At 51.6% G+C, this 23,439-nt stretch overlaps 1 protein-coding gene across 5 annotated transcripts; it reads right to left on the reverse strand.

Annotated features, from left to right (window-relative positions):
* SEPT4 (septin 4) lies at nt 862-13,262 on the reverse strand. Of its 5 annotated transcripts, none has more exons than XM_003358117.4 (12): nt 13,134-13,255; nt 7,847-8,140; nt 7,359-7,452; nt 6,815-6,901; nt 6,194-6,317; nt 2,586-2,720; nt 2,355-2,472; nt 2,164-2,265; nt 1,869-1,965; nt 1,616-1,778; nt 1,353-1,452; nt 862-1,082 (listed from the first exon to the last, which is right to left on the reverse strand). In XM_003358117.4, the coding sequence occupies exons 1-12, from the start codon at nt 13,134-13,136 to the stop codon at nt 1,023-1,025; spliced, it is 1,377 nt and encodes a 458-aa protein (XP_003358165.1). In that variant the 5' UTR covers nt 13,137-13,255; the 3' UTR covers nt 862-1,022. The 5 variants fall into 5 exon arrangements, with proteins under 5 accessions (XP_003358165.1, XP_020922936.1, XP_003131697.1 ...); XM_021067277.1 differs by having other exon boundaries at nt 8,097-8,140; nt 13,134-13,245; XM_003131649.5 differs by lacking the exon at nt 13,134-13,255 and adding an exon at nt 10,273-12,853.

The raw sequence follows: 23,439 nt of genomic DNA on the forward strand, positions 1-23,439 counted from the left end.
GAAAAGGCTGTGGAGAATAGTTGGCTCCTCTCTCGCTTCTCTCTGGCTCCTCCCCTTGCCTTGGGAGACCCCGGGGAGCCAGAACAGGCAGCAGGGCGGAGGGTGGCCGCTGGAGGTCGCCGTGTCCCAGCGATACCACCAACCCGACAGAAATGGTGAACAGTTGACTCAGATTCTCAACTGATAGCTTCAGTTTGGAAATGGGCCTGAATGCTTTAATACCAGGCCCTGGGGCCAAAATGTCTTCACGTGTCTTTTCATAGGACATTGGGACATTTACTACATTTAGCAACTTCCAGGAAAACTGGAACCTTATGTGTGTTCACTGCTTTAACTCGAAGATTTAAAACAGTATCTGCAACCTAGCAGATAGATGCTTGATAAATATTTGGTAAATAAATACTGAATTATTCCAGGACAATGATTGTATTTTATCCATTCCTGGCACTTACTATAGTGTTTGGTGATTACAGGGGTTCCAACATTTGTTCAGTGCGCTGGCCTAGGCTTCCTAGAGTGCAGAGCTCAATTCTGAATATCCCATTCCCCAAATCAGGAAATACAAAGCTGGGAGGCTATTAATACTGTGTTTTCTCAAGGTATCAAATCCAAAACTTCTGTGGAAGTACTGTATGTGGGAAAGATGAGCAGGGCCCCAGATAATAGATGCATGATAGATATGATCAGGAAGATGGTGGTGACTAAACCCTGCCTCTGGAGGGGAAGGTTCTCCCCACCCTCCCTTGGCTAGTAAAGGCCAAAACCAGCACCCTCCTCTGGCAGTCTTTCAAAACGGGTCCTAGGATCTTCTTGGTCTCCAGGAGATGGAAAGATATCGACAGAAACACCAGAAGCCACCTATAGATTTGTTAAACTTTATTTCTTCTGAGTCTCTGGGGAGGCAGCAGGGATGTAAGGTCAAGTGGCAGTAGCTGCAGAGGCCTGAGTAGAGCTGGTGCTGGGAGGGGCCGGCATAGCAGGAGGAAGAGGCGGTGATTTAAATATTCAAGGCTGAAAGCCAGCTAATGGGTCTCCTTCATCTGTCTTTGGATTTTGTGCAGCATCTCCTGCATCCGCCGCAGCTGGAACAGGCACATGCATCAAAATGGGACCTTTCAGAGAGTCCTATCATGTTAGGAAAGTGCCTGAAACCTCTAATCCCTTGAGCCAGGGCCTTGGTGGCCCTGAGTATAATGAAGTCCCAGGGTGGAACCACTAATCCACCAATCCAGGATCCAGATATATACCAGGGCCAGGGATCATCCTGTCCCCAAACCAAGAGACACTGAGGTTTATGCTTAAGCAGGGGTCCTCTCGGGCTGGCCAGCCCTACCACCTCATACTACTCTCACCTCCTCATCTTTCTCTCGGATCAGCCTCTCCGTTTCTGGATCTGTCCCTGGTGGAACAGCAGGGATGGGGAAGTCGGTACCACTCTCTCGGGTCAGTTTGCTGAGGGAAAGGGAAAATGGGGGGTTGGTAAGGCGAGGGGGACCCCAGCACCTGTTTGAATTGCGCCCAGAGCTTATAGAAGAACAAAGGAAGGGCTTGGTCTCACCCAAGGCTGCCCTCGGGACCCCACCCTTGCCAACTCTGTCCTGGCCTCTGGCCATACTTGCGATTCCGTTCTTTCACCACCAGGCGGGTCATGCTCTGGATGCACTGTGCCCGGTAGTTCTCATAATGTGTCTCCCGTGTCACATCCTTCAGGTCCTGCATGTGAGTACGCACCAGCATTGTCCTCAGCTTCACAAAGTCGCAGTGCCCTGGATTTTCCACTGTATAGCAAGGCTGGGGTCAGCCAGGGGCATGGGTGGGGTGAACCACTGAGGGCAAGGAGACACCTGGTCACAAGCTCAGTGCTTTACCTTCCACGATGCCCCAGGGGTAGAGCCGGCCTCGAACTCGCCGCCCTCTGGCCTCTACCACGGTGTTGCTGCCAATGACGGCAAATGGGATGCTTTCCTGGAAGAAGTTAGTGGTGCCTGTCAACACCTCCCATTCTCACCCGTTCTCTTCCACCTGTATCTTCATCGTCTCTGCTTCATTCTAGGAAGCCAGGATCCGCTTCCACCCCAATAGCCTACCCTTTAGAGAATTCTACTTCCCTCTTCTGCCCAGAAGAAACAAGCTGGGAAAGGGATGGCCTGGGGGTGGCCCCACCTTTAGGGCTTGGTCCTGTAATTTGAAGTCCTCATCCTCATCAGAGTCACAGTCTGGGAACTGGTAGACCTTGATTCCAAAGTGCTCAATCTCCTCCCGGATCTGGCAAACACATGAGGGGGCCCACAGTTCTGGGGACCCCGTCCGTTCCAGAAGCCCACCTGCTCCCCTCCCCCACCAGCTTCCCTCACTTTGCGTTTCTTGCGCTCCACTTCAGGAGGTGTCAGTGTGTCCGCCTTTGCCAAGATAGGCACGATGTTGACCCGCTGATGCAGGGCCTTCATAAATTCAACATCCAGTGGCCGGAGCCTGGGGAACAGGAATCTGTGACCACCTGCTAGTGGCAGCCCTGCCCCTGGTGCTCTTGGCCTGTTCCCTTGGCAGCACCCGGTGGTGTCAGGAGCCTCAGGCTCGGACCATACCCGTGGCCGAAGGGCGAGATGAAGTACAGGCAGCAGTGCACCCTGTTGTCTTGGATGTTCTTGCGGTTCAGGCCACTTTCATCTCGGAAATACTGCTCAAACTGCTGGTCGATGTATTCTGCCACAGGCTTCCAGCTGGGGCAGGGACAGACAAGCAGAAAAACTGTGGGAGTGGGGGCTGCCTAGTGAGCTCTAGGATTGCAGAGGAGCCCACACCCTGAGCAGTCTTTTCAAGCCTTGGCTATTCCCGGACTTGCTTTACTACATCTTCAGGGAGGTACCTGGCTGGGACATGCATCCTCATAGAAAATCAGACTGAGCACACAGGCAGGGGGTCATCAAATACTAGTCTGATGAGAGGGAGAGAGCCCAGGTGACCAAACAAAGCATTGAGACCAGCCAGGTGCCAGCAGGGAAACACCAACGGGAGGCCAGGGCAGGTTCAAAGTTCAGCCTCAGAGCCTTTGTTTGGGTGGTTCCATCCTCTCCTCCACCTCTCCCAACCCACTCCATCCTTCAGAGCCATATCCAAGAACCATCTCTTCCACAACGGCTCCTGTGACCACTCCAATGGACACTGCTCCCCCTTCCCTTCACCACACACAGAGTTTATATATACACAATATAGGAGTTCCCTTTGTGGCTCAGTGGTAATAAACCCGACTAGTATCCACGAGGACACGGGTTTAATCCCTGACCTCGCCCAGTGGGTTAAGGATCCAGCGTTGCCATGAGCTGTGGTGTAGGTCTCAGACACAGCTCGAATCCCAAGTTGCTGTGGCTGTGGTGTAGGCCAGCAGCTGTAGCTCCAATTCAAGCCCTAGCCTGGGAACTTCCATATGCTGCCGGTGCGGCCCTAAAAAGCAAAAAATAATAACAATAATAATAGTAAGTTCCTGCTGGTTTACTAAATGAGTACATGTGGAGGTGCACTGCAAACCGTGAGGTGCCAGGCAAGTGAAAGCATTACTATTACAGGAGGTAAGAGCAGGTAAGTAGATTGATTCAAGGAGGGCATGATACTTGCTAAAGCAGGAACCAGGGGCTGGTCAGGGCTCAAGTTTCAGGGCAAGCCCAGCTTGCTGAGACATAGTCCTAGATCAGGAAAGGTGATGATGACACGGAGGCCACCTCAATCCAGCAGGAATATTTATGGAGACCACAGTACAGGACTGTGGCAAGAATGTAAGAAACAGATTTCCCCTCAAGGGTTAGATCATGCAGTTGAAGATGAAGCAGTGTGCTGAGCCACAAGTCACATGTTGTAATGGTAAAGCATGTTAGGGGCGTGCAGAGCACAGAAAGGTCTGTAAGGGTATGACCAGTCTGTGAGGCCATCGTCCAGTACAGCGCGTGGGACCCGTGAAGTCACACAGGGGCCCCACCACACCCGGTTTATTCTCTGCTGTGACCATCTTGAAATTCTTAATCATTTTGAACAAGGGTCCCACACTTTTATTTTGCACTCGTCTTGCAAATATCATCTCAAAGTTCATGAGTGTAGGAGTTCCCATTGCGGCTCAGCGGTCATGAACCTTACTAGTATCCATAAGGATGCAGGTTTGATCCCTGGCCTGGCTCAGTGGGTGAAGGATCCGCCATTGCCGTGAGCTGCGGTGTAGGTCACAGATACGGCTCAGATCCTACGTTGCTGTGGTTGTGGTGTAGGCCAGCAGCTGCAGCTCTGATTTGACCCCTAGCCTGGGAACTTCCATATGCCATGAGTGTGGCCCTAAAAAAGCAAAAAAAAAAAAAAAAGTTCATGGGTGTAATGTACGCAGCCCTTTACAGTTTCAGGAGGTTTTTTTTGTTTGTTTGTTTGTTTGTTTTTTTGGCCACGTCTACAGCATATGGAAGTTCCTAGGCCAGGGATCAAACCTGCACTACAGCAGCCACCTGAGCCACTGCAGTGACAATTCTGGATCCTTAACCAGCTACAACACAAGAGAGCTCTGCCCTTTACAGGTTTTTTGGTTTTTTGTTTTTGTTTGTTTGTTTGTTTGTTTGTTTTTGGCTTTTTAAGGCCATGACCACGGCATGTGGAGGTTCCCAGGCTAGGGGTTGAACTGGAGCTGCAGCTGCCAGCCTACGCCACAGCCACAGCCACACCAGATCCTTTAACCCACTGAGCAAGGCCAGAACCTGCATCTTCATGGATACTGGTCAGATTCTTAACCTGCTGAGCCACAATGGGAATCCCACTTTACAGTTTTCAGCACACATTCACATGCATCTTTCTGGGTTGATTTTCAGATCAACTGGGTGAGGTGGTAAGGCCAGAATTTTTCAGTTGAAGAAATGGGACCGTGGTCATTTGCTCAAGATCAGGGGGTTACTAAATACCGAACCAAGATCTGAACTCTCAGTCTAGGACCCTTAGCACCACCCTGCCTAACTTCCTCATCAAAGGCGCCACCTTTTCTCTAGTCTTTACATCCATTTGTGTCTTCATCTACTCACTCAGGTCTGACCACCATCTAAGCATCCTTCTGATTCCCGAAAAAAAGGGATGCTTGGGCAGCAGGTGGCAAAGCTACCTTTTCTACAAGCAGGTTGCTTCCAGGATGCCTGGAACAAACAAACTTCCATCTGTGCTTTCCCTTTGCCTCTTCTGCCCTTCACCACCCCCCATGCATTCTCACTCCTTTAATAACTTGCAATAGCACCTAAAATATTGCTGGTGAAAGGAACGAAGGAGGGAGGGTGACAATTATTGAGCACTTACTAAACATCACGCCCTGTGCTATATGTTTTTTGGTTGTTTTTTTGTTTTGTTTTGTTTTTTGGTTTTTTTTGTCTTTTTGCTATTTCTTTGGGCCGCTCCCGTGGCATATGGAGGTTCCCAGGCTAGGGGTCGAATTGGAGCTGTAGCCGCCAGCCTACGCCAGAGCCACAGCAACGCGGGATCTGAGCCGCGTCTGCAACCTACACCCCAGCTCATGGCAACGCCAGATCGTTAACCCACTGAGCAAGGCCAGGGACCGAACCTGCAACCTCATGGTTCCTAGTCGGATTCATTAACCACTGCGCCACGACAGGAACTCCATATATGTTTTCACATATGTTTGCTGTATTTTTCTTTTTTTTTTTTTTTCTTTTTGCTTTTTAGGGCTGCACCCAGGGCATACAGAAGTTCCCAGGCTAGGCTGGGTGTCACATTGGCACTACAGCTGCCAGCCTACGCCACAGCCACAGCAACGCCAGATCCAAGCCGCGTCTGCGACCTACACCACAGCTCTCGGCAACACTGGATCCTTAACCCAGTGAGTGAGACCAGGGATCAAACCCTCATCCTCATGGATCCTAGTGGGGTTCATTACCACTGAGCCACAACAGGAACGCCTGTGTTTACTTTTGTGAGGTTTCTCCTTCCTATCTGTGTCCCCATCCCCCTTCTGGAATTATAGGTCAGAGTTAAAGGAACACTAGAGAGCATCTCCTCCAATCCTCTCCCTCTCCCTTTACAGAGGAGCAGCTGTCCATAAGCGGCAGTGGCACGTTCGAGGTCGCAAACCCCTTCTTCCTGACAGTGGATGTGTCCGTGCCCCTGTGTGCGTCTACGGGATGGGTGGGGGGTAGGGACAGGGGCTGGGCTTGGTCAGACATACCACTCTGTGTTGTTAACGGCATCCCCAAAACCTGGTGTGTCCACAATGGTGAGCCGCAGCTTCACGCCCTTCTCCTCTATGTCCACTGCATGCTTAGTGATCTCCACCGTTTGCATGATCCGTTCTGGAGAAGGACAAAACTGAGGCCAGGGAAGGGGCAAGGACCTGCCCAGCCAGGACACACCGCCCACTGCAGCCAGCTCTGCTACCCGGACTGTCTCACCCACACTGCCCCCTCCCCGCCCCCAGGCTGCCTGGGGGCCTGTTCTCTGGGAACCAACGAGGAGCACATTTCCCAACACAGGAAATGCCGGTGGCTGTTGGCTCTGGCCCCAGCCTCTTCTCTGCTCCCAGCTCTTTTCTTGGATTCCTGGAATCCTTTGGGGGTCAGAGACTCACTCAGAGAGCAGGATTCTGGTCCCTGCCCTGCTTCAGCACCCAAATCTTTAGGGAGCTGGCTGGTGGGCTGCCAGGCTAGGCAGGCCTACGGAGAGATGCTGTCAGTCTCCCTAGGAAGCCATGGTTTCCTGCATGCTGGGGAAGGCTCCAGCCCCCAGACTCTGGAGTGAGTTCCCAAGTCAGCTCTGCTCGCCTGTCTTCATGCTCCTCTCTTTTCCTCACCTTCAGCACTCAGGAGTTTCCGGTCCCGGTATAGATCAGTGAGGAAGAGGCTGTTGATGAGAGTGGATTTCCCCAGGCCAGACTCTCCTGACAGGAGAGAGAGGACAGAGGCACCAAATCAGATCTATAACCAAGAGGCAATCCCACTGGACCAAGGTGTGCATGGCGGCGGGGGAGGGCTAGTTGCTTACATAATTGGGAAGAGAATAACCAAACCACAACAGAGCTGGGAGAAAACAGAGAGAAGAGCTTGTCCAGCCTTCTCATTTGAATGAGGCCCAGAGAGGATAAAAGACTGCCCAGGGTCACACAGAAAAAGGCAATACTAGAAAATACTAGAAAACTGACAAGTGTTCTTTACCCCGTCACCACCCCCTCCCTGCCAACGTTATACATACTTTTGGTCACCCGTGGCTCCAGGCGGTTTTGCAAAAAGGCACAGCCACCTGCTGCTCTCTCCTTCCCTGCCCACAAGCCCTCCCCACATGGAAACAATCCCTGCCTGAAACACCTGCTGCCCAGCCCTGCCCTGCTACTGCTCTACCTGCCACCATGAGGGTAAAGTCAAAGCCTTTCTTCACGGACTTTCGGTGGACTTGATTGGGGAGGGTCGCAAAGCCCACATACTCCTTGTCATCCTGGTGGACGGGAAGGCAGAACAACATCAGGGTAGAGGCAGGAATTAGCCCAGGACCCAACACCAGCCTTCTCCCCACCTCTTGCCTCCCAGGTCTTTGCCCAGCCCTAAAGGCACAGTGCCAGACTCCTTCGAGGCCCCCTCTGGGGCCACCAGCTGGGCTCCTGTCCCTGCTGATACCACCAGTTTCCAGTGCACCTAGGGGCCAACAGCAGAGGGGAGGGGGGGTGCCAACCGCACAGAGAGAGGCTCCAACTCAGCATGCACACATGTGGGCACATGCATACACACACGTGCAGACACACACTCGAGCTCTCTCTGCTCCCTCCCTGGGTCTTCCTGCACCAGCCCGGTGAAAGGCAAAGGCAGGGCGGGGCAGAGTGGGGGGGCTCTACCTCAGAGGAGTCATAGGGATCGAGCTTTCCCCACGGGCTGCGGGGCCGGGCTGAGGGGCTGAGGGGGGCTGAGGCAGAGAAGAACTGCTGGCTGTCAGAGGGCTGGGGCCATGAAGGGGGTCTGAACTCCAGGTCATCCTGGCAGAGGTCCGAGGCCTGGGGCCTTGGCTCCAGGATTTGGGGCCTGGACACCCAGGTCTTGGCCTCTGGTTGGTGGTAGCTCTCGCTTCCTGGGAAATCCTTCACGAACTTGTTCAGTTCTGGGTTATCCGAGTCCTCCAGAAAGCGCTTGATCTGAGGGGTGGGGGATGGGTGATGAAGGGGGGCAGGTTGGCCGGAGGGGAAGAGGAGGAGAAGGAAGGCAGGAGAAGGCGAGAGGGAGAGAGAGGAAAGCACCTGTGGTTAGAAGGCAACGAGACCAGCAGCCAAGCCAGGAGAAGCGCCCACCATCTCTCCCCCGCATGCCTCCCCATCCCAGGGTCCAAGACACCAGGAAAGGCCCCAGTGGGCCAGGAGCGGCCCAGGGCAGCCCCCAGCGCCCTAGCAACTGCTCTTAGGAACTGAGCAGCTCCAGTCCCAGTGCACCCTCTCAAGGGGTGCTTGTTGAGGCTGCCCTTCCAAGCCAGAACTGGGGGTGACCCCAAAAGCCAGGAAATCAGGCTGAGGGGGTGCAGAGAGAAGCAGCAGAGCTGTGAAGAGACTGGCTCAGAACTCGAGGAGAGTGCAGTGACAGAATGGGGCAGGGGCAGGAAGGAAGGAGCGGGGGAGAAGGCAGCTGCCAGCCCCAGGTAAATCAAGGGCCAGCAGGGGGCTCCCCGCCTCCTGTCACTTCGGGTCACTGAGCTCTGGGAGGTGGTGCAGATTCTACCATATGTGCTCGCCTCCCAGGGCTCACTGCCCAGAGCCCAGTAGAGCTGACCTGACCCCCCTCCCCTTATTCCAGACCCTAAAGACACACCCCAGGCTGAGCTGTGATGAGAAGGGTAAAACTGCCAGTGGGTGCTGAGTTGGGGGTGAAGAAGAGTGGGGAAGGACCAGGCGAGCAAGGAGAGGAGGACACTGCTGAGAGCCCCCACTGTGAGGGGTGTACAGAAGTACCCCCACCCCCCACCCCTGGCTGCCCTTGCCCCCCTGTGCCTAGAGCTAGGCTTTATCAGGCAGCACAGGAGGGGGTCTGGCCTGAACTGTGAACCACACGGGTGATAGGCAGGGAGTGGCTTGCTCCTCTGGGGAGACCTGTTCCACCTCATCTCCAGCAAGGGAGGCCATGTCCCCCTCCTCTGGCCCCTCAGCTCTAAGCCCTAAAGCTTCCTCTCTCTCTCTCCTTTGGAGGCCAGCCCCCGTTTGTGGAGTGCCTGGTGGTGCTGGGCTCAGCTCTGCCTCACAATACCCACGTGCCACCCCAAGACAATGGACAAGGGCCGGCTTCACAGGCTGACTCACCCCCTGGAGACTGGCCCAGCCAGTGGGGGCTCCCCCAGACCCGAGTGGAGTCCCAGCCAGGGTGAGGGGAGATAAGATGGCCACAGACTTTCTGCAGGTCCTCCTCTGACAGAGGGAAGAGCTGAGGGATGCAGGCATGCGCCCTGCCCGGTGGAGGCAGAGGGCAAGGACTGAGATGGGCGGGCTGGAGGGAAGACCCACTTAGAGCTACTTCCAGGCTGTCGCGCCTTTCGAGTCCCCACACCTGCTCATAGCCATAGTCTCCAAGGCTTGCCTGGACAGGACAAGGGGCCCTTTAGCTGAAGCTGGAACCAGGATATAGGGGCCAAGTGGCCAGAAGAGACAGCCCTGAAACTGGCTTTTCTCATCCCCGATATCTGTGGGGTCCAGTGGGGTGACCATACATCCCAGTTTATGTCTGTTATCCCAGCAAAATTGCCCCCTTTTCGCTGTCAAAAGTGTCCCAGCTTGGATGATTAATTATATGGCAATAGGGAAGAGACAGGGCTGGGGGTGGGGAGTGGGGTGGGCAGCAGTTCTTGTTTTCTGGCAGCTAAAGAGTCTGGGGAATTCCAGGAAATCCCGCCCCTCTGCACAACTCCACAGTGACCCAGCAGTTGTCTGGGGGTCAGGCTGAGGGTGGGAGAGAGAGGACTGGGCTCCACCTGGTTTCCCCAGGGCTACTGGGCAGAGGGGCAACAGGGCAGGGAGAAGGGAAGGCACCGATGGAGACCCCCAGTCCCCACCATCTTCCAGCAGAGCCGCCAGGAACGCAGCACCACTCTGCCTGCCGGCCAGATGGAGGGGCCCACAGGGGCTCTAGACAAGGAGTCAGGACACCAGGTCCTCACCTCTTGTCTGTCCTTCCCTGCCCCTCCCAGCTCCGCCAGTGACCAAATCATTTTCTGACTTTGAGCCCCAATCCCAGCCAATGCAGTGGGAAGACAGGGCAGGGCCACCCACCTCCCAGAGGAGCACCTTACCCCAGCTTCAGTCCTGTCCTCGGGGACAGAACTGCCTTGCCATCCCAGTGAACGGTCCATGTCCCACGCTTCAGACTCCCTGTCAGCAAGCTTTAGTCTAATTTTATCTCTTAGGCAAAGTTCCTTACACACAGAAACAGCCTGGTCTGGATGCTCTTGTAATCCGGCGTCCTGACTTGCTCCGTTCCCTTTCGTGTTGACCCCCCTCCTGTCTCTGTCAGGGGCCAAAAAAGCCTGTGGAATGTCCTTCCCCACCCCTTCCTCCCCCCTTCCCTTGGCTCCCACCCTGCAAGGACAGCTCAGCTGCAGCGGGAGCACTGGTTTTCTCCGCAGTCCCCTCCTCCTCTGATTGGCTGCCCCATGACGCCTGCCCGCGGCTACCCCGGTGGGCAAAGCACCAGCCTCCCAAGTCTATCTGCAGCACAGGCTCTCAACCCGCTTGGCCTCTCCTGTTAACCCCCAAGGACACCAAGGCCTTGTCAGAGGGTTGAGACCTTGTCCCCAAGGTGACTGGTCCATCATTACATGGGCCAGCCACCGGGGAGACACCATTCCCAAAGGATCCCCATCTCTCCCTTTCACCTTAATTCAAGCAGTGCTAAAGCAAGGTGGGGTGTCCTATCATCCCCTGGGTATATGTTCTCACAGCAATAGCCCCACTTTTCTCCCCAGTGTCACTTTGTGTTCTCCCAGCACAGAACCCCACTGCCTTCCGAAATTTGCCCCTAGATTTCCCTGCAGAGAGCCCCAGCCATAGAGAGGCCTTTGCTACAATGACTCCTCCCATCCTCAGACACTTGACCTCTGACTCATGGGAACCTGTATCACTTCCATCACCCCATCACTTCCAGAGGGTCAACAGGGGAGCTGCTAACACTTGGTCTCTAAGGATATAAGTTCAGGTCAATGAGAGGCTGGCATCCCAGAGACTTCAAAGTTGCCAATTAGGCAAGAGTCAAATGGAGGGACTTGACTGGCAGTGTGCAGATACAGCACTTGACTAGGAGTCAGGAGGCCAGTGTTTCTGGTTTGGCTAGAAACACCCTTGGTGATTTTGGACAGTATCTTAATTCCAGGGCCTTAATATTCAATTGTGAATGGCCCTTCCTTGCCTCCCAGGAAGACTGGGGAAAAAAGTGCTCCCAGATGACAAAAATCTAAGCTGCTTTGAACCTGGGGAAAGAAGGTACATTTCAAGTCACAGGATGGTTATTAACAGGGGCCCGTCTTCCTTTTGCATGCCAATTAGAATCCCCTGGGGCTCCTGGACTGGGGAGATCTCCCCACTGATCTCTGAAGTGGCTGGGTCCCTGATCCCCTTTCATATAGAGGAGTCTGCAGGAGCCAGTTAGCCTAAGGACTGGGCTGCCTTCAGCCTAAGTACTGAGCTGGCTTCAGGACAGGGGCCCGAGACTGAGGACTCTGGTGGTGAGAGGGTGTCTTTTATTACAAAGGAACAGGGTGGCCTCAGCCAAGCCGAGAGCACCAAGACCTCAGCTGAACCGAACTTAGTGTGTGGCAGAAAAAGCCCCTCTTGGCCCCTTACCAAGGACACTTGGCACTAGGAATAATCAGGGCTCCCCCAGGCTTCCATCCCTGGGACAATTAGTCCGTCCATCCTCAGTGGGGAGAAGGATGGGGACAGGGATAAAGGCAGGCACCACTTGGCCTCTCCCAGGAACCCCCCTTTGGGAATGGTCACAGTGTCACCAAGACTTCCTGGCCAAGACTTGGGCCTCAGCCTGGACACAGCTTGAGAGAGAAGAGCCCAGAAGGTTGGTCTATGCAAAACTGGAAGCTTCTGATTCAACAGGGCCCATGGAGTTCCCTTCTGGGGGCTGCCCACAGCCAAGATCCTGCCCCACAGCTAGTCATGGGTCTGCTCCTGCTGTAAGAAGCCTATGTCTCCCAGTACAGAGGGCAAAGGCCAGGGGGGCTTCCAGACTGGGAGGAGAAACTGGCATAGGACCCAGAGGCCCTGACACCCAGCATAATGTGTTTGTGGCAGGCTCTGGCAATGATGGCAGGAAAAGAGCTGGCACCCTCACAGCCAAACATTGAAACTTCCTACCTGGGGGTCTCCAGGGAGGTTGGCTGGGGTTATTGTTTCTCCTCCCATCACAGGCAGGTGGCAGGAATGAGTTCCCTCCACCCTCCGTCACTGCAGAGGGAACCTGGTTTTGGGGGAGGGGGGTGTAGGATGCAGCAGGAAGATTCCCCATGGTTCTTGTCTCAGAGGCAGAGGGAGATAGTTGATCCCATCGGGTAGTTTGGTGGTTGGGCTTCCCTCTGTCAGAGGTCCCTGGGCAGAGGGTGCTGTGGGAAGGGCCTAGGAGTGGCCCCTGGCCAGGCTATGGAAAGGTGGGCCCAAGCATCTCATCATTCTTCTTGGGGAGACAAGCAGTTGTTTGTGGGCCTTCTGTGTATGTTTTCTAAAGGAAGTTGGCGCTGGTCCCTAAGCCCAGGGTAGGTGGGTGAGGAAGGGTCATTCACGTAACAGCTGGCCCTGGCAAGGGCGGGGACCCTCACCTCCTCTCCTGCCTGACGCGTCCTCCCCAGCCCAACCTGCGCGCGTCCCGGCCGGCGCCTCCTCCCCACCCAGCATGGACCCACCCCTTCATCCAAGAACGCGGGCAGCACCCGGGGAGCGGGAGCCCACTCTGGGTCCGCTCAGATCAGAAGCAGAAACTTGGAAGCAGCGACGCAGCGCCGACCGCCAACAGCGACAGCCTGTGCTTGCGGCGGGCGACAGCGCCTCCCGCCCCGCACAGCCAGGGCTGCGGCGCCGCGGGTCTAGGCGAAGCCGCCCGGGAACTGCGGGCCCCGCGCGCCCGGCTCAGCCCCGCGCCCGCCGGCCTTACCATGGCTGCAGCCCGGGCCGGGCCGGCTCCGCCTGGACAGCGCCCGAGCGACCCGCTGCGGGACCTGCGTGCAGACCTCGCCACACCGCCTGCCCCCGCCCGCCGCCGGGAGAGCGGACCGGCCGGGGGCGGGGCCCGGCGGCAGGGGCGGGGCGGGGCGGGGCCTGCATCTCCGCGGAGCTGGGCACAGGCTCAGGCCGAGCAGGGGTCGGCCGGCCTGAAGGTGGGCCTTGCGGCTCTCCACCCCCCGCGGCACGGTTGCCAAGAGGCGCTCGGGACGGGGCTGGGTCCGTCACCTGGCTCTTCCCTACTCAAACCCTAAAGAGTGGCCTGAACCGGCAGCGCAGCACCTTGGAGGCTTGAGTCAGTCCCCCCCCACCCCCAAAAAAAGAAGGGCCCACCTGGCAACCCCGGGAGAAGCCTTTGGAAGGAGAGATTTTGCCCCACGGGTTGAAGTTGCCAGGGAGAGTCTACAAGGTTTGCAGGAACTGAACCCCGCTGATGTCCAAGTTACCGATTGTCTATTCACCTCCTAAAATGGAACGACAATCTCCACCTCCACCCAGGTGGTGAAGAACCGAGAGAGGAAGCTCCCTTCCTGCAGGACCCTAGATGGAAGAGGAACGCGGATTTGCTGCATAAATTATCCTGGGATCATCTGCTGGAAGAATGGAAGGGGAGAGGCTGAATGGCCTTTCCCGTGCAGTGGAGCCTGGCCTGGGCTGTGGAAGGTGGAAGGGCCTCAGGAGAGGCCATGCTGGGCAAGCAGGTGAGATGCTGTGGAGACAGATGCTCCAGCGGCTTTAGAGGCATTAGTGGCTCATAAAGGTCAGCAGCAGCTCGAAGGAAGTACGTACTTAGCGGGTGGGGATTTCCTGAGCTAATACAGGTCTGAGCTGGTCAAGCTTCAGTGGAAATTTCCAGAAGCATACTCCACACTAACTTCCAAGAGTCTTCTCCCAGCCCAGACTGACTGGCTTGAATATGCTTTGGACAAAACCGAGGCAACAGGCATGCCCCCTCTGTTGGTAGAAGTGCCAGAGGCCTGCCTACTGTATTTCAGTCTGATCTAATGACCCAATAGTCTTGGTTGGGACCCATCAAAACTCAGCAGAAGGAGGGGGCCTGGGTACAGCAGGTGAGATAAGGCTCAGAAAATATGGGGCTGCTATTGGCGATGTTATTGAATATCTGGCACTGATGGGCTAGAGGACAGAAGAATATCACTGCTTAAAGAAATCAGGGGCATTCATGAGCTTATAAGATGAGGAAAACATCTAGCTGGGTGTCCTCACTTCACCTCTCTGGGCCTGCCTCCATACCTGAAAATGAGGGATTAAACTGTGCTAGGGATCAGCAGCTTGATTCCTATGAGAAGCGACCCCTGAAGATATAGGAGTTTCTTGAAAAAGGCCCAGGTTAGATCAGGAGATCTGACACAATATTCAGGAAAACAAAGACATAAAGGAGTTTCTTTAGAGAGAAACCAGTGGCTATTGGGAGTCTGCACAAACAGCAGGACTTGCCGCCATCAGACCCAAATGTCAGAAGGCTACAACAAAGCCCTACTCTTGGGAACTAGCTGCAGCCACTTGTATCCATGTACACACACATAAGAATACCTCTCGGGTTCTTCTATCATCAGTCTGTGAGGCCTGGCCTGGGGGTGCTGGGCCCAGGGGAGAAAGTCTACAGCAAGGAAGACAGGCCCCATCACAAAGCCTTGTTTTCCACAGTCATAACATCCCTCCTCGGGGTTCCCCTTGTGGCGCAGTGGTTAACGAATCCGACTAGAAACCATGAGGTTGCAGGTTCGATCCCTGGCCTCGCTCAGTGGGTTAAGGATCTGGCGTTGCTGTGAGCTGTGGTGTAGGTTGCAGACGCGGCTCGGATCCCATGTTGCCTTGGCTGTGGTGTAGGCCGGCGGCTACAGCTCTAATTAGACCCCTAGCCTGGGAACTTACATATGCCGCGGGAAGCGGCCCTAGAAAAGGCAAAAAGACGAAACAAACAAACAAACAAAAATCCCTCTTCCTCCACTTCAGGCTGATGTCCAAGTGTGGACATAGATGTCTCTCAGCTAGCTCATCCTCAGCTGCACTTGCAGTCACAGCTCTGCTGTGGCACCTGCTGCCCAGGCTCCAGAGAGCACTGTGTTTCCTAAGACATGTTGGTGCCATCTTTGAAGCAAGTGAGGCCCCAAGAGAGGCTAAGGACTGTGGAACTCATCTCTAAGCCAAATATCTTAGGGTCTTGATGGTCTCAGGCCCAACACGAGGCATGAGCATGCTGGGCAAAATACAAGACACGTTGGGCCACTCTTCCTACACAACGCCACATGCTAATCCTACAGGAATTCAAGGGTCTCCAAAAGAACTTGGCCTGGGAATAAGCTCCCATGCCAGCTTCGGCAATTATCTCACTGCCTGAAAGTCTCTTCCTCTCCCTGTGTTTCTGTCTGCTCCCCACCCCACCCCAGTGAAAGAGGGGACCATTCTACCCTCAACTCCAGCTCTCTGTAGAGTCTGACACTTGGTCAGAAGCAGGGCTGAGACAGAGCAGCCCTTGGGTGAGTCACTGACCACTGAGCACTATCTCCACCTCCAGCCAGCAGGTGGCCTGGCCAATCTTGCCTCAGTGCCCCTCAGTACTTGAAGCTCTCTAGAAATTCAATATCCGGAGTTCCCGTCGTGGCGTAGTGGTTAACGAATCCGACTAGGAACCATGAGGTTGCGGGTTCGGTCCCTGCCCTTGCTCAGTGGGTTAAGGATCCGGCGTTGCCGTGAGCTGTGGTGTAGGTTGCAGACGCGGCTCGGATCCCGCGTTGCTGTGGCTCTGGAGTAGTCCAGTGGCTACAGCTCCGACTGGACCCCAGCCTTGGAATCTCCATATGCCGCAGGAGCGGCCCAAGAAATAGCAAAAAGACAAAAAAAAAAAAAAAAAAAGAAATTCAACATCCCACCAGGCACTGGGGTCCTTGACTAGAGTCCAATTTCCGGGGCACTGCTGAAGTGGGGTATTCAAGCCAAATGTCTGGAGCGTTGACACTTGGCTTGCACAGAGGGTGACTCTTCTGGAAACTCTTCTCAGCAGCCACAGCCCCAGCCTGCTGTCCTGAGTTCCCTCACAGGCCGACATGGTCTGTATGGAAAGCCTCCTGGCCCCCTCCACTGGATCCTCTCTGCCTACCCATAGGTGAAGGGTGTGTGGCACGGAGATGTCAAACAAGGATGATGCACTTGGGCCAAGCCAGGACTCAGGTTCAAAGTCAAGAATAAAGCGTGATTACCACAGGAAATCAGTATTCGTGATTAATCAGATCTGCCTGACTAGCATGGCCACTTTTGCCTCTCGGTAGCAGACTTCCTTAAGTGGGACAAGAGCTAATAATACCCCCACCGGAGAGGTGATGAGTCAGTGATGATATAGTCAGAGAGCCCTGGTGGAGCCAAAGGGCTATCGCTGGGTTGTGTCTTTCAAGGAAACCTTAGACAGTCTGTCCAGCAAGGTCTGTGCGGAGGCAAGAAACCTAAATACCCGAAGCCCCACTCCTTCCCTTATTGTTCTCCAGTGTCCCATGTTCCTGGGGCAGGCATGAGATGTGGGTGGCAAGTCAGGGAACATGGTGTTTCCTGGCACCTGCTGAATGACTGCAGCAAGGGACAGTTCCAGAGCAGGCAGGGTGATAGAAGCCAGCCAGAGGGCCTGTCCAACATCCTTTCTGCATCAGGGCAGGGCACAGGAGGCTCAGGGATGGAAGGGCTTACACATCACCTAATACCACTACTCTTGGCGTGTCTGACTCCCTACAGATCCCCTCCCTTGAATATCTCCTGTGGTCAAAAACTCACTGACCCTAACACATGTCCTTCAATCTTTGGGTGGTAAGTTACCAAGGTGTTCATTATGCTGAGTCAAAATTCTCCCCTTGGCCTTTACCCTCCGAGTGCCTCCATGCTAGAAGTTTTGCTGACTCATTGCACTGCACTTTGTTTGTCCTTTCAAGTGACCCATCTGTATACTTTGCTCTCCAAATTAACCACAAGCCCCTCAAGGACAGGGAGTATGTTTTCTATTTTAACCTCTACTCACTGCAGCTCAGCTCACATGTCATGTGATGTCTGCCTGGGTGACCTGGCCTCTGCCCCTAGGAGATGTCTGATCAATCTGAATTGACCGAAAGGGTTCATTGATCAGTTTCCACTCTGATTCTGGAGTACAGACAAGCCTTGGGCTCTAGGCTTTGCTGACCCATAAAATGACCTTCATTCTGACCATTTACCAGCTCACACCTACCTCCCAGTCTCTTAGTTCAAATGCACACACACTGATGTTACCCACCACTAAAACCTTTCCTCTCACAATTCCTTTTCTTTTTTTTTTCCTGTCTTTTTTAGGGCCACACCCATGGCATATGGAGGTTCCCAGGCTGGGGGTCGAACAGGAGCTCTAGCTGCTGACCTACACCACAGCCACAGCAACACCAGATCCAAACTACATCTGTGACCTACACTACAGTTCACAGCAATGCCAGATCCTTAACCCACTGAGTGAGGTGAGGGATCAAACCTGTGTCTTCACAGATGCTAGTCAGATTCGTTTCTGCTGAGCCGTGACGGGAACTCCTCCTCTCACAATTCTTGATATCTAAAGGTGCTGATGAAATATTATGAAGCTATCTTCCAGGAATGTGTGACTACAGAAAAAAGATTTATATACCACATATGAACACTGGGGCAAGATGCTTCCAAAATGCTCCTAGCTTTGATGAGCAAGCTCTGGGCCTCAGTGTTTTCATCTGTGAAGTAGGAAGAAATCTATGAAGATTCACTAAGGCAACACACTTGGCATTGGTATAATCACTAAAATGAATGGTAGTTATTATCTCAGATAATACCAAAACTGTCAACACCAAACCAGCAACTGTCAGCTGTGACTATGTCACATGCCTTCCCTCCAAAGAATAAGGCATGTGTAATGGGTGTAGAGGGATAGGAGAAAAGCCTTAAAGTGACATTGGAAAGACTGTTATAAGAGACAAAGGCAGATACTACATAATGATCAATCCAAGAAGAAGATATAAAAATTGTAAATATAGGAGTTCCTGCTGTGATACAGTAGGTTAAGAATTTGACTGAGGTAGCTTGGGTTGCTGTGGCAACACAGTTTCAATCAGCAACCCAACACAGTAAGTTAAGGATCCAGCATTGCTGCAGCTGTGGTGTAGGCTGCAACTGTGGCTTGGATTTGATCCCTGGCCTGGGAACTTCCATATACTGTGGATGCAGGGAAAAAAAGTAAAGATATACACACTCAATATAGAAGGCAAATGTTAACAGAAATAAAAGGAGAAATTGACAGTAACACAATAATAGTGGGGGACTTTAACACCCCGCTCACATCAATGAAAAAATCATCCAGACAGAAAACCAATAAGGAAGCATAGGCCATACATGACACATTAGACCAAATGGACTTAACTGATACTTATAAAGTTTTCTATACAAAGCCACAGAATACACATTCTTTTCAAGTACACATGGAACATTCTCCAGGATAGATCACATCCTGGGCCACAAAGCAAGCCTTAGTAAATTTAAGAAAATTGAAATCACATCAAACATCTTTCCAACCACAACACTATGAAATAAACTACAAGAAAAAACCCTGCAAAATCCACAAACATGTGGAGGCTAAAAAAATATGCTACTAAACAACCACTGGATGAATGGATCACTGAAGAAACCAAAGAGGAAATAAAAAAAAAAGACAAATGAAAATGAAAGCATGTTGGTCCAAAGCCTATGGGACACAGCAAAAGCAGTTCTAGGCGTTCCCTGGTGGCTCAGTGGAATAAAGATCCAGGATTGTCACTGCTGAGGCTCAGGCTGCTGTGTGGTGCAGGTTCAGTCCCTGGCTCTGGAATGTCTATATGCCCTGAGTGTAGCCAAAAAAAAAAAAAAAAAGTTCTAAAAGGGAAGTTTATAGCAACCTAAGTTTACCTTAGGAGGAGTTCCCGTGGTGGCACAATGGTAATGAACCCAACTAGTATACATGAGGACATGGGTTTGATCTCTGGCCTTGCTCAGTGGGTTAAGGATCCAGCATTGCTGTGAGCTGTGGTATAGGCTGAAGACATGGTTCAGCTCTGGCACTGCTGTAGCTGTGGCGTAGGCCAGAAGCTACAACTCCAACTCGACCCCTAGCCTGCAAACTTCCACATGCCACAGGTGTGTCCCTAAAAAAGATGAAATAATAACAATAATAATAATTACCTTGGGAAATAATCTCAAATAAACAACCTAATCTTACACCTAAAGCAACTAGAGAAAGAATAAACAAAACCCAAAGTTGGGAGAAGAAATCATAAAGATCAAAGCAGAAATAAATGAAATAGAGACTAAGAAAACAATAGGAAAGATCAAGTAAACTAAAACCTGGTTCTTTGAAAAGATAAACCTTTAGCCAGGAGTTCCTATTGTGGATCAGCAGTTAATGAACCTGACTAGTATCCATGAGGATGTGGGTAATTCCCAGCCTCACTCAGTGGGTTAAGGATCCAGTGTTGCTGTCGGCTGTGGTGTAGGTCACAGACATGGCTTGAATTTAGCACTGCTGTGGCTGTGGTGTAGGCTGGCAGCTACAGCTCAGATTCGATGCTTAGCCTGCAAACTTCCATATACCGAGGGTGTGACCCTAAAAAATAAATAAATAAATAAAAATTTAGCCACACTCAAAAAAGTGGGGGAGGGGAGAGGACCCAAATCAGTAAAATTAGAAATGAAAAAGAGGAGTTCCCGTGGTGGCGCAGAGGTTAACGAATCCGACTAGGAACCATGAGGTTGTGGGTTCGGTCCCTGCCCTTGCTCAGTGGGTTAAGGATCCGGCGTTGCCGTGAGCTGTGGTGTAGGTTGCAGATGCGGCTCGGATCCCGAGTTGCTGTGGCTCTGGTGTAGGCCAGTGGCTACAGCTCCGATTCAACCCCTAGCCTGGGAACCTCCATATGCCGCAGGAGCGGCCCAAGAAATAGCAAAAAAAAGACAAAAAAAAAAAAAAGAAAAAAAGAAATGAAAAAGAAGTTACAGGAGTTCCCTTCATGGCTCAGTGGTTAGCAAACTCGACTAGCATCCATGAGGACACAGGTTCGATCCCTGGCCTTGCTCAGTGGGTTAAGGATCCGGCTTTGCTGTGAGCTGTGGTATAGGTTGCAGGCGCGGCTCAGATCTGATGTTGCTGTGGCTGTGGTGCAGGCTGGTGGTTACAGCTCCAAATCAACACCTAGCCTGGGAACCTCCATATGCTACAAGTGAGGCCCTAAAAAGCAAAAAAAGAAAATACAGTCTATTCAGTAAACGGTTCTGGGAAAACTGAACGTGTAAAAGAATGAACATGTAAAAGAATGAAATTAGAACATTCTCTCACACCATACACAAAAATAAACTCAAAAATGGATTAAAGATCTAAATGTAAAACCTAAAACTCTAAGAGAAAAACAGGCAGAACACTTTTAGACATAAATCTCAGCAATATCTTTTTGGATCCATCTCCTAGAGCAATGGACATAAAAATAAAAATGAACAAATGGGACATAATTAAGCTTAAAAGCTTTTTGGGAGTTCCCGTCGTGGTGCAGTGGTTAACAAATCCGATTAGGAACCATGAGGTTGCGGGTTCGGTCCCTGCCCTTGCTCAGTGGTTAACGATCCGGCGTTGCTGTGAGATGTGGTGTAGGTTGCAGACGCGGCACGGATCCCGCGTTGCTGTGGCTCTGGCGTAGGCTGGCGGCTACAGCTCCGATTAGACCCCTAGCCTGGGAACCTCCATATGCCGCGGGAGCGGCCCAAGAAATAGCCAAAAAAAAAAAAAAAAAAAAAAAAAGCTTTTTGCATAGCAAAGGAAACCATAAACAAAATGAAAAGACAACCTATAGAATGGGAGAAAATATTTGCAAATGATGTGACCAACAAGGGTTTAATTCCCAAAATATACAAACAGCTCATATAGCTCAATATAGCTCAATAAAAAAAAAAAAAACCCAACTTAATAAAAAAAAGAAAACCTAAATAGACATTTCTTCACAGAAGATATATGGATGGCTAACAAGCACGTGGAAAATGCTAAACATTGCTAATAATTAGGGAAAGGCAATTCAAACCACAATGAGGTGACACCTCACATGTATCAGAAGGGCCATCATCAAAGTCTGCAAATAATAAATGCTGGAGAGATGGAGAAAAAGAAATCCTCCTACACTGTTTGTGGGAATGTAAAGTGTTACAGCCACTATGGAGAACAGTATGGAAATATACCTTAAAAAACTAAAAATAGAGTTACTATATGATCCAACAATCCCACTCCTGGGCATATATCCAGACAAAATCGTAATTTGAAAAGGTACATGCACCTCAATGTTGATTGCAGCATCAGTTGCAACAGCTACAATATGGAAGAAACCTAAATGTCACTGAGAGATGAATAGATAAAGATGTGGTGTGTGTGTACAGACATATATAATGGAATATTACTCAGCCATGAAAAAGAATGAAATAATGCCATTTACAGCAACATGGATGGACCTAGAGATTATAATACTAAGTAAAGTCAGACAAAGACAAACATATCACTTACATGTGGAATCTAAAAAAAAAGGAGACAAATGAACTTATTTACAAAACAGAAATAGACACATAGACATAGAAAACAAACTTATGGTTACCAAGGGGGAAAGGGGTGAGGGATAAATTAGGATGTTGGAATGAACACGTACACAGCACTGTATATAAAATAGATAGCCAACAAAGACCTACTGTATAGCATATGGAACTCTACTCAATATTTTGTAACAACCTGTAAGGGAAAAGAATGTGAAAAAGAATATATATATATATATAACTGAATATGACATACGTATATGTGTGTAACTGAATCACTGTGCTGTATAACAAACTAACATGACATTATAAATAAACTATAGGTCAGGGACTTCCCATTGTGGCTCAGTGGGTTACAAACCTGACTAGTATCCATGAGGATGCAGTTTCGATCCCTGGCCTCACTCAGTGGGTTAAGTAAGGATTTGGCGTTGCTGTGAGCTGGCATAGGTCACAGACATGGCTCGGATCCCGCTCTGCTGTGGCTGCAGCTCCAATTCGACCCCTAGCCTAGCCTGGGAACTTCCATATGCCACAAGTACGGCCCTAAAAAGAAAAAAATATCAACTATGCTTCAGTAAAAATTAATAGATAAGGATCTCCCATCTTGGCTCAGCGGTAACAAACCGACTAGTATCCATGAGGATGCGGCTTCAATCCCTGGCCCCGCTCAGTGGGTTAAGGATCTGGCACTGGTGTGAGCCGTGGTGTAGGTTGCAGATGGCTCGCATCCCTCTTTGCGGTGTAGGCCAGATTCGAGCTGTGGTATAGGCTACAGCTCCAATTCGACTCCTAGCCTGGGACTTCCCTATGCCGTGGGTGCAGCCCTAAAAAAAAAAAAAAAAAAAGATAAAAAAATAAGTAAATAGACAGACAGTCGGACAGAGTGACAGTGGAATGACCATGCTGCCACCAACTGTGCAGTCAGCTTCTCTAGCTAGACACCATTCTATCTCTACAGGTCTTGGTTTCAAACTTACTGAACCCAATTCCCCAAAATGGCCACTGCTGAGACCCCTGGAGCTGGATGACTCTGCCTGTGGTGATGCGCCAAGGAACTGACAGGCTGACCCAGTCCTCCCACCTCCAGGGTCAGAGTCTGCGCTTCCTTCAGGAACTGCCTTGCATTCTGTTCCCCTGCCAGGCTTTCTTCAGCCCCCAAGGTGCAGCTGTCTTCGCTTCTCCCCTCACAGCTGCCGGGCCAAAGGCAGCTGAGCAGAGGAGGGTGAAGGGACACGGTCATTTCTGTCACTCGGGACAGCCTCTCTCTGGCTGAACAGCTGTCAGGATGGCTTCTACATTACAGATTTGCTTCCTCATCCAAGTATGCATCCTGCCCTCTGAAGCCAAGGCTCGCCAGTCCACTCCGGCCCCTGTCTCTCTTCTTACTTGAAAAACCCACCATTTCAAACACCACCAAATTACTCCGACAGAAATATGCAATGCTGGAGATGGTTCCAGGAAAGGAAACAAGTAGCTTCTGGAAATACCCTAGACAGTCCAAAATGGATGTGGCACATTCTTCCCTATTTGGGCAGAACAAAAAAAAAAAAAAACAACAAAGGGAATCTGGTCTCAGATCTGCCATCACGCCCAGAAGGAAGGCATCACCTTTTCCTGCCCTCATTTTATAGGCGGAAGGAGGAATCAGCTCA

Source organism: Sus scrofa, chromosome 12 (assembly GCF_000003025.6).
Source record: "Sus scrofa isolate TJ Tabasco breed Duroc chromosome 12, Sscrofa11.1, whole genome shotgun sequence".
NCBI classification, from domain to species: Eukaryota; Metazoa; Chordata; class Mammalia; order Artiodactyla; family Suidae; genus Sus; species Sus scrofa.

Bases quoted from the DNA above. Each gene is read 5' to 3' on its own strand.
- SEPT4 (XM_003131649.5), bottom strand. From the start codon at position 10,332: ATGGACCGTTCACTGGGATGGCAAGGCAGTTCTGTCCCCGAGGACAGG. The intron at 1,966-2,163 runs GTGGGGCCACCC...AACTTCTTCCAG, and splicing joins TACAGGACCAAGCCCTAAAG to GAAAGCATCCCATTTGCCGT. The intron at 1,779-1,868 runs GTAAAGCACTGA...CTTGCTATACAG, and splicing joins CCCCTGGGGCATCGTGGAAG to TGGAAAATCCAGGGCACTGC.